The following is a 14,464-nucleotide window of genomic DNA, read 5'->3' as shown; positions in this document are numbered from 1 at the left end:
TGGACAGCGCAGTACGCATATTTTGTAACTACTTTTATAACATCCTGACATTTTTCCTTAGGGCAACAAGTATTAATTTATTGATGACTGAATTAAGCTTTCTCTGCATGGTGAAGACATGGAGAATACAAAATTGTTCTGCTTGTGCTGACAACTGGAAAGGTCTTCCCTCAAGTCAGGTGAAACTGGGACTGTATCTAACTGTGAAAGTCAGAGGTGTTTACTGCCACCTTGTAATTGGTCATTAACTCTTTGTCCTGCTCTTGGTATTATCCCTTCATCTCTTTGTAATGTTTAGTGAACATTTCACATGAGACTGTGCTAATTGCATTAATATCATGCAACCCAATAACTCAGTTACAGATTTGGCTGTGCAGATTAGATTTCTGCTATGTAGAAATGGGAGAGTAGGGCACAACAGACTGCAATACCTGAGTACAGCTTGATCTAATGTCTCAGCAGAAGTACCAGAACTGAGTAATTTGCTCTCATTTTTAGTACCCATCCTGATTATAAATGTGGACTTTTTAAGTGTTTTTCATTGTAACTGTATTCCCCATAATATTGAGAAACTTATTTGCCATTTGAGGCAGACACCCTCTTACACATACAGATTTATATATCTACACACACATATTTCCCCCACCTCAGCTCTTATTTCCCAACACTAGCCTGCATTTCTTTATTGCAAGAGGTGATTTGTAGCAGAATCTATGTCAGCATGACCACTTTGGGAATATTATTCTAATGGGCAAGTACAATTAGTTTAATGGAACCAAAAATAAAATCAATTGGATTTTGGCCTAGGCTTTTTGTTCTTATTCTGAAAGAACAGATGAAGATGAAATATTGTGCACTCTTCCATTATTCTCCTGAATATACAGCAGCTTTTGGAGTTTATGGCAAGTGTGAAATTAGCTTAATATCTCAAATATTTGTCAGTTTACTCCTTGAATACATTAAAAAAAAAAAAAGCACTTGAGAGGTTCCCTTGCTACCAGCTTAAAGGACGACAGGTACAATACAAAAACTGGAAGGGCAAACAAAACATGCAAGGAAGACCAGAGTTTGTCAGGAGAACCTTTTACTTAGCTGTCTAGTGTCCAAAAAATAGCAAAGTCACACACTAATGTAAAAATTTAAAAACAAATTTAGCATTGACTGAAAGTTATTCCAGTGAGTAGTACATTTAACTGAAAGGACACTAAGAAGCAGAAAACCTTCTGACTATAAAGTGCTTAGTGTTGTCTTGCACTGTAACTTACTCTGAGAGAGGAAGAAAATCCTATAATTTATCTTAAGAAAAGTTACTCTCCTTCTTAATTCAACTGGATTTATTTTAACCAAAATAAATTTTAGGATGACTGCAATGCTTGGAGCCCTGGCTTCCAGCCATGCCTTACCTCCACAAAGCTATTATTTTCCATACAAGTATGGCAGGGATGCTCTGAGTTGGGATGTTCGGAAACAAAACAAAACCTATCAGTCAAAAGATCAAAATCAGGATTTTTAATTGGCAACTCAAACCTGGTCCTTACAGTTCTGGAGAGTGAACTACTAACAAACTCTAGAGAACTTCCCATGCAATGGGCCACAAAGCAAGTACAGGCAGTACATTAGCTTGGAGGCATCGGTTGGGTGGACAGTTTCATTTCTTTGCCAAATGACTAGGCCTGAGGTTTCCTGCACTCCTGTAACATTCCTGCCAGTGCTGGAGCTTCAAAGTGGCCTGTCTGACTTTATCCAGCACTCACAGAAAAGGAAAAAATCCAGAACAAATTCAAGTTCTACCAAATCCTATGAAAATTATTCCATTTAAAACAAAGAAGAAACAGACAAACAATAACAATATAAAGAACTTTATTTTTTTTAATTTCTTCTTTTGCCATGTAAAGTTTCATTATTACACTCACAGCTTTGTACCAAAGTGAGAGAAGAAAACAATGATCAATCTGTGCACATGTTCTACACAGCTTAAATTACTAAATATTCAATCAAGTTGTTTTATTCCACTTCCATTCTTTCAAAAGACTGTTTAACATTACAGCAAAATGAAATCTGAGAAGCTGGCAGGCACATAGAATATATACCTACACAGTTTGCTCCTTCAGGATTAATTATTTTACAAACAGTAGCTGAAACCATTTCCTTGTCCTTCCTCACATATTCTGCAACTCTGGACAACTTACACTGCTTGAATTATTGTACCATACAAACCTGAAAACCAAGATTCAACTGTACCTATGTTTTAATCCAGCTTAAGGGAAAAGTATTTTTCCAACAAAAACATTTCCCCTGCCATTTATTGCAAGTTTGCAGTTATCATTTACCTTGATCCAGCTGATTGTACTGTTTGATTGTATTGTTTGAAAAGGTGCATTAAGAACTGCACTACTTCAAACACTCCACACAGCCAAGCTCCTGCTACTTTGCAGAAGCCAACTTATGTGCTGGCAATATATTTAAAGTCTGTAATTCACATGTAAGTGACACAACATAAGCAGAAGCCTGGATATTTAATGCATCTTTGTACCAAGAGATACAGAAGTTTTCCCTCCATCCCCTTCCACATACAGAAGCAGCAGCAGCATTAGGCCAGAGTGTTTTGCACTGCCAGATAGCTGTTATTTTTCTCTGAAATTTGAAAGAGAAAGGAGAAACTAATCTAGACCAATCCCAAAAGGCCCCTAAAGGGCTGCCATATGTAATTAGCCATACAGCAAGTCCAGAACTTGTTCTCAAGCACTTGACTAATAAAAAAATCCACAGCTAACCACAAAATAAATCCTCACTCTACTCACTCTTCCACTCACAACTTTTTACTTGCATTAGAAAACCAAACCAAAATCAAAAATAAATAGTCTTGAAAGTGGCATCAGATGTGCAGTACTGCTTTTCATGCAAATATTACTGTGTTAAATGTCACAAACAGCCCACCTTCCCAAGGTTACTACATTCTTCAACTAGAAGTATATCAGGAGTCAAACCCCTAAGTTGCAAGACCGGAGAGGATCTTTACTGAATACCAATTCATTAATGAATACCAACAAACAAACATGAGTTTGGCATCTCTCTTCTCCAATTGCCTCCAGAAGAAGTAAATGGCCAGTTGTGAAATCTGCACCAAATTCCAACTGAACAAATAGGAAACCTCTCCACAGAACTCCAGAGAAGCTGGGGGATTTCCACATCTACACAACTTTATAGCAATTCCTTTTAAGATACCCTCAAGACAAAACAATACAGCATTTTCCTCTGAACCCCTGAGAATTTAAAAAAATTGTTTCTGATTTATAAAGCAAAATTTTTCACTCATGCAGCTTGCAGCTCTACTATTTTCCCACCTCCATCCCATTTTAGGATTCTTACAATGTATCTGAAATTACCAACAAAATAGCAAAAGACACCACTGCTAAAGCTGGACTTCAGAAGCCCAGACTTTTCAGGAGGATTGTTTTCAAAACCGTAAAGGAAGTATCACGGACCACACCAAAAAAAAAAAAGACTGCTTCCACCAACAAGAAAAGATAAACCCAACAAGCAAACGGGAATGCAAATAAAGTGTAGTAACTCTGTATGTTGCAACATCTAGTGAAAAGGATCTTTATATGTTCCTGAAAACAGCGGAAAGAATCACAAGGGAGAAGTATCAAAATCTACTCTCACACACATTTTTCAGAATGCCACTATTGCCCCACAGGCTTGTCCTCCAGGCACAGCTCCACACCTTCACTTGCAGCACAGTCCATGAAGGACAGCTTAGGACACCCACCCTGTTTATGCCACACTTACATGCTTCCTCACTGTGGTTCAAAAAACTCCCAGAAGAACTCCTGAATATCAACACCTTTGGAAATGGTTTAAGTATTATGCAGTCTTCTGCTTTTAGGTCATGAAAAAACCCAAACAAATGCTCTCAGACTTCAGAGCATTACACTGTCCCTCATAAAACACCTACACCGCTTAAAGACTTCCCCAAACTTGATTCTCTATTGAATTGCTCCATCCACAGCCCACAGAAAAAAAGATTAAAAAAATCCAACACCAAAACCACAAACACACATCCCCCCAAAATCAAAACAACACCACCCTCAGAACAGCCTGAGGTCTGAGCCACATATTGGGCTTTTTGCTATCCACAAACAGCTTAATAAAAAATAAACAAACAAAATCAATCACCACAAAAGCACTGGAATCTCAGAGATTCCCATGGCTTTGAAAGAAGATGCTACTGCACCTCATTCATATTTTACTCCTGTCTCACAAAAAATATTCATCAGTGTCAGAGCAATTCTGCTTGTCTGCTAAGATAATACAAAACCAGTGTGCTCCAGAAAAGGCCCTGAAGTTCTTTGATTTGATGGCAGTGGAACCTCCATGGGATTTCCTGAATCATTCACTTTCTTGGCCTAAAAAGGCTTCTTTACAGTCAAAGAATGAGGCTATAAAACTTATTTGGTCTGTGATTGAGAAGTCTGAAAGAGGTTGTGAAAAAGATACCCACTAAAAGTCCGCTGAGGTTTTTTTTGAAAAGTACTGATTCGCGTATAGGCAGCTCAGTTCAACTGTCTTCACCTTCGCTTACAGCTTAGGAAAATCTCTGCTTATTTTATCCTGAGCAGCAAGCTAGGCAAAAGTGAACACAAAGCTCCTTGCTAGATTAGTCTCAATGTTGAGAGGGCTCTTTGCTAAATTAGTGTCATTAAGGGAGAGAGGATGGCTAGTGCCAGAAGGGCATTTCACTGAACTTCACAAGGTGAAGCCATCCTGCCCAAGGGGACACTTGCAGGGGAACCCTGACAAGCTGAAACAGTCTCCCCTTCTGCACTGGCCTCTCTGTGGTACTTTCTGTGCATTAGGAGAAATAAGACTTTTACATGTGATATGCATTTCATATCCTCAGCTTCTGCTTGAGAAATTTAGACTTTAAAATCCTGCTCCATTCTTTCCAGCTGAGTTTTTGTGAACCTCAAATAGCCCAAGTCAATTAAGCCAGCTCACAACAGAAACAAAACACTACCAAAGTGGACACACTCAGACACAGCCTTTGCATTTCTGTTGGTTTGTTATGCCTAGAGAGTATGGGACTGCAAAGCTCAGTCACTAAGATTACATAAAATCAGCAATCCCATTATGGTGTTTTATCAAGACAGCAGTGGTGGTTACGCTGTTCTTTAACTAAAAGAAGAACAAATACCACTTATTTCTTTCCCATACATTAGGACCTATACTGAAAAAGACTAAGATTGTAAAGCCTGTGAGTAGAGCCACTGTTCTGGCTGTTTTGCTGCTACTGGCATCTCTCTCAAGAAATAACCGCTTTCCTCAAAATAAACAAAATACCTCAAGAGGTATGGTATATCTATCACTGTATATATTGTGCCAGTTATAGCAATTTTTTTACACAAGGAATAAAAAATAAGTTACAATTAACATTAAAAAATTAGTTTATTCCAGTCCTCATAAAATAACTTTTCTTTTTATGAAGAAAGTAAAAACGTACACTGGATATTCAGGTTACATTGTTAGAATTTGTGATATTCTGGTTTGCAGAATTTTATTAAAATCAGCTATAAAACTGGATACAACAAAACCAGACATGTCTTAGACACACAACAGGATTCCAGCTGAGTTTGCAAACAGCAGCACCTGTTGTAATCTAAGTTTTCAACACCTCTTTGGGCTTCCCAAAGACTATGCTTCTTAAAAAAACAAATAAAACCGCCTGAAAAAAGACAAACAACAAAGAAACAAGGCAGACAAGAGGAAGGAATATTCTTGTTCACAAATGAACTAAAAACTCGCAAGAACTTGGGCTAAGTCTTAATTACCAGCCTTATTTCTGCAGAGTGCAACACAACCTGCAGTCTCCACAGCAATACATTTCAGCCCCACTCAGTTTTTGCATTCCAAGTGGGAAAAGAAAGAGGAAAGACTGGAGTAAGAAACTGATGTTATTTGGAATAATTCTGACATATAAAATTACTTCCCAATGTGGGAGGTGAAAAGCTTCATGAGTCAATCCTGCTGTCATCCTCAGCATGTCTTTCAATGTGTCCTACAGCATCCTAGGAAACCAGAGAAGTCAGTTTTAAAAAAAATCATTATGATCACAAAAAAAAACCAGCACAAAAAACTGCAAAATATTTTAGGAGTGTCAGTGAAAGTTACATTCTAGATAACATATATTTGCTTGGCTTAAAGCTTCTAAAAAGATAAGTATTATCATTGTCAAGCTATAAAATCACATATATAAAGTGTTCCACATACCATAACATTAAAGGCAAATAAAAACCAGTTTCCTTTTTGATTAGAAGAGCAAATTAAATAAGCACATCATATCCAAAGCCAGAACTTAAAAAGAAAAAAAGGATTCTACTGTTCATTAATTCTTGAAGAAACCTCCATCCTTCCCATATGTTGGAAAGCATTCAAAGGAAGGCAGTTTATATTGCCAAGGACTAAAATGTAGATTTTACCGATCAGTCTACAGGTAACTGCCCTCCTTACACCCACCCTCCAATCCTTTCCACATTACTTCATCCAATTCTTATGCCTTCTTCATTTTTTCCCCTTTCTGTGGTAACATTTATCCAGAAGTTTATGCACTACTTATTTAAAGACTGGTTTTGTTAACATTCTCATGTGAAAAATAACAATGAAAGAGATAGCAATGGATAAAAATTAAAAGGATAAAAATCTGTTTTCAAGGCAGCTGTTTGTTCATCTTATAAAGACATTTTTCCTTCAAAAACTTCCTAATATCTTGAGAATTTCTTTAATATTTTAAGAATTCTACCCTTTCCATGTAATAATTTAGGATCAAACTGTTTTAAATTGACCATATGTCAAATTACTATAGCTGCACTGTTCAACTGCCACAGGCTGAACTGAACCCTGTTAGCCTCGAATGACTGTAACCACATGCAGTTAAGCCTGCCGAGGCTAGAAAAATTTTTTAAGAGAACTAGGATCAAGTCCCACCATTGTGGTGATATAAAGTACTTTATATTACCAAATACAATCATGTTATTTCAACCACATACCTGCTTGGAACCTTTCCTGGAAGTAAAGAAAGCATCACAGTTCTTCCAACGACATTTCAGGGTCTGAAAATTTGGATTTGTGTGGTCAGTTAGCAGGTGTTGTTTCAGATGGTCCACAACTCCAAAGATCAGTGAACATCCATGCCACTGGGAGAAAAAACAACATACCGGAATAAGCCAGGGAAATGCAATTTTTGCTAATGCTTTTCTTCCAGCAATTTCCCAATATTCTTCCAAGACTGTAAGCACGCCTGCCAACTCCTGTAAGTTTTTCATCTTCTTACATTTCCATTTTCCATGGTCTCTATTCTTTTAATTACAGCTTTGCAGAAATTTTTCCTGCCTTTAGCCAAACCTAAACCATCACCAGGAATGGCAGGAGGAAGAGAGGAAATAAGCCTTTACAAGATTTAAGCTTACCTGTGACAAAGTCATTTGAAATTTAATTAAACTTATTTAGCACAGTAAATCAGCTTTTCTGTGTCACTCAGCCAAAGTTTTTGGTATTAAACAGTTACACATCTAAAAACAGCCAGAAAGAACAGTAATTCACACTATCAGCTTGCCCCAAAGCACATATACACACACACATATATATATATACACACATACACACAGCAAAGATAATAAAAAAATGAAACTAGCGATAAATACCTAAGTGATTTATACTTTAAAAGTACATACACATTTTAAAAAAAATTATGAATAATCTAAGGTCAAGCTACCCAAGACTAAATGACTAGAGACCACCCCCAGAAAATTCAATAATGAATGCTAAAAACAATTTGCTAATTACCCAGCATCGATAATTTTGCATCAGATTAAGCCTCACAGCTCTGACACTGCCATCATAGCACCCAGTGTAAATCTGTAAAAGAAACATTTATGGATACACATTTATGGGAATAAAATAAATAAAAAAGTAAAATTTTGAAGGAGACTTCAGTGTAGATAAAAACAATGAAATATCAGCATGCAAGGCTTCTATATTTAAAAAATAGGTATAACCAAATTCTTCTAATTTTTGCATTCACAGTTCACAAAACTCTACACATGAATAAAAAATGTTTCCATAACCTCTATTGTTGATAGTGTCATGTGTATAACAGTTCACAAAAGTTTAAATTACAGTGCTATCCACTAAAGTTAAAAAATATGTAGGTGTAAATGTCAAATTGAATGTATTTCCAGGACCTAACCGGTTCTATGTAAATCGAAAAAGGATGGAGAGGCAGTGTGTGAAAGAACATCAGAATTTCAGAAAGACTGATTCAAATCCTTTCACTCGTCACTTAACTACTCATCTGAACCCTTCTTTGATTTGAGAATGCCCACAACAGACCATGCTGGGCCATAGTTCAAGCCTCAGGCTGGACTCACATGAGATGTGATGCTTGGGCAGAATGTATTCCATTTAGTAGGAAATCTGTTCCTTTGGATTTAACTTTTCTGTTATTACAGATCACTACTATACCTTTCATTTTACAGTCTCAAAGAAACTTTGCAAACAAATTTCTAGACATGTAGACAAATAAGTGCTTTTAAAGACTACTTTAGGAAATATTTATCCAGAAGTGCTTCTGAAATTTATCTTGCAGGGCAGATGCATGAAGAAACCTGTACATCTGAATCAACTTCACACCTTTGTTTACGTTCTGCCAAAGGTTGCGAGAGGTTTGGCTGTGTGTGATGTTTTTCCTCCAGTATCTGAGATTCCCTTGAGTAAAAGTCAAACAGGATTGACACTTGAAAAAGCAGAAATATTTTACTATTTCTAGTGTCTTCACTGTAATCATAACAGCAAAAAGAACTATTGTTTTAAGACTGCAGTAAGCTGAACAGTGATTTTTCCCCAGACAATAATATTACATAAATAGAAAGCTGTTATAGCCACTTGACTTTTTGGACTGAGAACAACTTGGAAATGCAGCCAAGCAGCTGGCTGATTTCTTTATCTGAAGAAATGAAACTGTCTTGTATGTACCTGTGGCAATTACAACCTTCTCTTTAAGAACAGTGAAAAGAAGGGAGTTACCATGCTCTTATGGATGGTCATACACATGATCATATCTGTGTGGCCTCCATAGACTTGCAAGCGGTCGTGTGACTTGAAAGAAACAGAAACAGACATTTAATAGCATGACATTTTTCAAGAGCCATTTTTTACAGACATGTAAATGATAATACTTCCAAGAGCAGTTTCCTTAGTAGCAACTTAACTGCTATGGTGGATTCCAAACTTTATAGCCACCTTGAAAGCTCACTTTTGCTTATATTGCTTCTGGGAGTCTTTTTGTCCAACTAAGCACTTGTTCTTTCAGCAGACAAACATTTTCCCACTTTTCTGAGCTGTCATTGTCTTAGAATAACCCAAGTTCTAAAAAATGTTTTAGGTTATGTTCTTTAAAACCACTGTATTTTGACTGGTGAGACAACATATACTGAGTGACAGGAAAAAGAGATGGGCTAGAGACCAGAAAGTACAAAGATGACTTCTGTTTGACTTCAAAATCATTAATTAACACACATTAGATAAATGTCATTAGTAACCCCCTATTTTCTTACCTGTAGTTCATAAACACGAACAAATTTATCCAGACATGCTGTCACCATGACTTTCCCAAGAATGTTCACAACTGTTACTGCATGGTTATGGCCCTTATAGATCCGTACCAGCTCTCCAGTCTGCATCAAGAAAAAGCAAAGGTAAATCGGTGTTTGGTTTGGTTGTTCTTAAATAAAAGTACAAAATAGTTTTACCTAACCTGTATAGGGTAGCTAGCTTCAATGCTCACTACTCAAAAATGGAAACACCCTTTATTAGAATTCTATTCCCTGTGAAGGCACTTATAGATTGTGATCAAATACTACTTTTCCTTTTGCTTGCCCATCCTAACAAAGAGCCATTCCAGTACAACAGAAATGCATGGGTCTGTGTAAAGTTCTCTTTCTTCTCTTCTTCTGCTTCTGAACATGAGCCACCAGTGTGCCCAGGTGGCCAAAAAGCCAATGGTATCCCAGCCTGTACCAAGAATAGCATGGCCAGCAGGACCAGGGAAGGGATTCTTCCCCGGTACTCGGCACTGGTGAGGCCACGTCTCGAGCAGCGTGTGCAGTTTTGGGCCCCTCAGTTCAGGAAGGACATTGATGTGCTTCCCAAAGAAGGGAAAGAAGCTGGTGAAGGGTCCTGGGGCACAAGTGTAATGAGAAGCAGCTGAAGGAGCTGGGGTTGTTTAACCTGGAGAGGAGGAGGCTCAGGGGGACCTTACCACTCTCTACAACTCCCTGAAAGGAGAACGTAGCCAGAGAGGGGTCAGCTCCTTCTCCCATGCAACCAGCAAAAGAACAAGAGGAAATGGCCTCAAATTGCACCAGGGAGGTTGGACACAAGTAAGAAATTCTTCACAAAAAGGGTGATTATATTTTCAAATGGGCTGCCCTGGGAGGTGTTGGAATCACTATCCCTGGAAGCGTTTAGGGAAAGATTGGATGCTGACAATGCCATGGTATAGCTGATATGGCGGTGTTTGGTCACAGGCTGTTCTCTATGATCTCAGAGGTCTTTTCCAACCTAATTGATTCTGTTTCCATCATTAGTTACATATTCCCATCCATCCTGAAACTACTACCATGCTATTAGTATTAGCAGTATTTATGCAACCACAAGGATCAATTAGCAAATTCAGCTAAACACACAGAAATATACTCTTTTTATGGAAACCAAAATTTCCCTCTGATAAGTTTCTTAATCAAACTTATTGCATAGCTACATGAATGCTTCTGCTAGGACTAAGGGAAGATGGTGTAAAAGAGGGAAAGACAAAGCATTCATGATGCTTTTGAACAATCTAGCTTGGAACACAGTATTCCTCAAGTTCTTCCACTTATAAACAAACTCTTTCCCCACCAGACTATCTTGCATGGCTTTTCTTTGAACCCTTTCCATATTATCAGCATGCTTGTAGTTATATTTGCAAAAGCAAGATGGCCAGATAAAAAGGCATTGCATATCATGTGACAAGAAACAGCCGGTTTATGTAGCCTCTTCATGCCTCCAGAGATACTTATAGTGCTTAGTCGTAGTCACAAAATGAAGAGACTTCCTTTGCTGGAAGCAATCAGCCCCACCAATCAGTCAAATATTCTGGAAATATAGCATAGGAATTCAGTGCCTTAGTAGCAAAAGTCATTCCATCATTCTATATGAGACTTACATGAATGTTGTGGGCATGGACAGACTGATCGCTGGAGCCACTGAATACCAGATCATTCACAACCTTACCAAAAAAAAAAAAAAGTTTATATTTTTTATATTTTGTAAAAGTTATGGAAATGAGCAAGCAAAATATTAAGACACTGTTCAGTTTAAAGTTATACTGTAATATGTCCTCAATTTGAGAGACTTAAAATCAACCAAGAGTATGAAGGAAAAAGCAAGCACGCACACAGTAAAGCCCAATGTTTGGACACGCTGCATACTTATATGCTGCTCATATAAGAAAAATGATGCTCCTAACCACTAACAAGTGACAAGACAAGAGGAAACAGCCTCAACTTGCACCAGGGGAAATTTAGAATAGGCATTAGGAAAAGTTTCTTCACTGAAAGGATGATCAGGTATTGATCATCCTTCTTGGAACAGGCTGCCCAAGGAGGTGATGGAATCACAATTCCTGAAGTGTTCAAAACACAAACATGGATGTGGCAGCTGGGGACATGAGATATGGCAGGCAAACAGAGACAATTTCACTGCCAAATTGCTCAGGTTTTATAATTTAAAATAGATAAATCTTCCATTTCCTATCACAATATGCTCATGATTTTAAGCATTCCTTGTCCAAAATGTATTTTCAGAGACACTTGCCTTCATGCAGAGAATAGTCTTGCTGTGACCTTCCAGGGTTCTGAGAAGCAGCCCATTCCGCGCGTCTCGCACGCTGATGGTGCAGTCATAGGAGCCCACTACCAACAACTTGCGTGCTCCTTCCTGAGCTGTGGCTAAACAGCTCACTGCTCTAGGGCCATGGCATTCAAAGGTATCAACCTGTCTATTATTCTGGTGGGGGAAGAAAGAAATATAAAGAATTAAAATTTTGCTGTGACACTGACTAGACCATTGAGTCCTTTTTGTGTTGTGCTTGTTATGGGATCTGATTTCAGTTTAGTAACAGACAAAATAGCAGTGGTAAGAATTGCATCTTAAAAATTAAGTTTCCAAATCAAAGAAAAAGCTCCTTATGTTATGTAGACCAGGAGGAACCTTAAGGAAAAATGCAACAATACAGCACCTAAAAGAAAGGTAAACAAAGAGACAGGCAGATAGGACAGCTTCATGCATGGACAAAACAAACAACCAAAAGGGGCCAACAGTGACCATTTATACCTAAATGTGTTCATTACAAATACATTTACTATTGTAGATAAAGAATGGAAAGAAACACAGAGGAAAGAAGCAGCATCACAGCAGGCATTCAGGTGCCAATATTTAAACAAACTTACCTTTATGCTGAAAGTAACCACTGTGCCATTTGCAAGACCTGCATAAAGGATCCGCCATCTACTGTGTAAACAGAGCACTCGATCTTCCAATTTAAACTGTTCCATGAACTCTTTGGTCTAGCAATGGAAAGAAGTACTTAAAGATTTTCATTAACTGATAACAATTCAAGAAAAAAAAACTGAAATGAATGATGATTTTCACTTTTTAAACCAACAGAACTGGAGAAAAGCATCTGAGAGTCTGGTGTCACACGGCAATTTGAGCCTCACCTTAACCTTAATCAGGACCATCTGTAAGGCTTGACTGTAGTTCAGCAACCAGTTATAATCCCAAACATTTTGTTCTAGTCACAATCATTAATGTGTATAGAAAATTAGACTACTGAGTCTATATATATATATCTATATATATACACACACACACATATGAAAATCTGTTACATGGTTGATGATTCCCTATTAAGTTCCCCACAGGGAACTTAATGGTTTAAAACCTCTGGCAGTTGGCTTCCTGAAGCAGATACTTGCTTTGTAGTCCTTAAAGTAACAGGTTGGGCAAGTCTTTTTATCATTTAGCCTCAAATATCCAGCTTCAGGAAGCCTCAGTCTGCTCTTTCACATACCCTCAGCATAACAGATACCTGTTCTCTATATGGGCGCTCTAAAGACACACCAGAGAGCAGTGCTTTCCATAAGAAATTAAGTCCAAAATACAGGAAGAAAAGTAAGATTCATGGCCAAACAGCTATCCTGCACTTTGGTGTTCCCAACGTTTGGGATTATGCCATGCTGTTCCGGCAAAAACTCTACTGGACAAGCTAGTCAAAAGACTAGGGTAGTAAATCACTTAATGGTTTGCTGTTTTATTTGTGAGGTTTTTTTTCCCTGCTCTATTCTAAAGAGATATGAACTGGTGTTCATGTCCAGATCTTATGATTTAAAAGGGTCTCTAAATTTTTATTTGCAAAGACACGCTTGTATAAAAAGCAGCATATGTAAATAAATCAACACAGAGTTTGAATACCTTGATATTGTAACAGTTGATAGTGTGGTCACTTGAGCCAGTGTAGAGGGCAGCATTCTTCCCATTTGTCTGAGTGACCAGAAGGCAGTTCACTTTTGAAGTATGTCCTTCAAAGACAGCCACACACTTCCTGCTCTAAAAAGGAAAGTATAGAGTCTGTCAGCATAAAGGGCCATAATACCTCTTGGAATATGTACCTAACAGAAAAGGGTAGGACTGCTAAAAAAAACCAGGATATACGTGGCAATTTCCCCTTGTCCCTCTCACAGGGAGAAGGGGTTGGAGAGGTGGAGAAAGGTTTGAAGAAAAGAATAGTATAAAATAAATCAGGGGCTTGAAAAAGCAGCTGCTTCCTTTACTACACAGTAGTAGGCATTACAAAAGACAATATTGTGATTGCAATTAATGTAACACCACTCCCACAACCTTACTTACAACGAGATTGTAGGCACAAACTGTTTTGTCTGCTGAGCAGGTATACAACAAATTCCCAAAAATCTGAATAGCATTCACTGCAGCCAAGTGTCCCTCAAAGGCTCCCTCAGTGGGTTCTTCATCCTCACCTGGCTCCGAAGACACTTCTGTAGGACAGAGACGTACTTTTGACTATGGGAACACAGTTAAACACTGCTGTGGTTTGTACTACCAATCAGCAGAACTATTTCATGGGTTCAGCACCTTTAAGTCAAATTTCATTGTGGATTCTAGCAGGACTGTGAATGGGACAGAGGGCAATATAAAGTGCTAAAAAGACCTTCATATGACTGAGTTGAGAACTATCTTTAAAATTAAAAAGAGATTGTATTATTATTTGTCCTAGAGATCTACAGAGACTGTGGAACAATAGTTTTCACATGGGAGGGGAAGGAGGATGTGGAGGAGTCAAGACACAAAG

General features: G+C 38.0%; 1 protein-coding gene across 3 annotated transcripts in view; it reads right to left on the bottom strand.

Moving 5' to 3' along the window:
- Positions 1-1,849: 1,849 nt before the first annotated feature.
- Positions 1,850-14,464, bottom strand: part of ZNF106 (zinc finger protein 106) — a 38,834-nt gene continuing 26,219 nt past the window's right edge. For all 3 annotated transcript variants that reach the window (XM_084207230.1, XM_084207231.1, XM_084207232.1), the window contains 10 exons: positions 14,005-14,150; positions 13,570-13,704; positions 12,546-12,662; positions 11,911-12,102; positions 11,261-11,323; positions 9,612-9,731; positions 9,082-9,153; positions 7,843-7,914; positions 7,047-7,193; positions 1,850-6,068 (listed from right to left, as the gene is read on the bottom strand). In XM_084207230.1, coding sequence (XP_084063356.1) covers positions 6,012-6,068; positions 7,047-7,193; positions 7,843-7,914; positions 9,082-9,153; positions 9,612-9,731; positions 11,261-11,323; positions 11,911-12,102; positions 12,546-12,662; positions 13,570-13,704; positions 14,005-14,150 — 1,121 coding nt within the window. In that variant the 3' untranslated portion in view covers positions 1,850-6,011. The remainder of the gene's footprint in view (positions 6,069-7,046; positions 7,194-7,842; positions 7,915-9,081; positions 9,154-9,611; positions 9,732-11,260; positions 11,324-11,910; positions 12,103-12,545; positions 12,663-13,569; positions 13,705-14,004; positions 14,151-14,464) is intronic.

The sequence above is a fragment of the Fringilla coelebs genome (genome assembly GCF_963513975.1).
Source record: "Fringilla coelebs genome assembly, chromosome: 6".
Classification (NCBI taxonomy): Eukaryota; Metazoa; Chordata; class Aves; order Passeriformes; family Fringillidae; genus Fringilla; species Fringilla coelebs.
The sequence above is the reverse complement of the archived record's forward strand: the minus strand, read 5'-3'. Positions and strand labels throughout refer to the sequence as shown.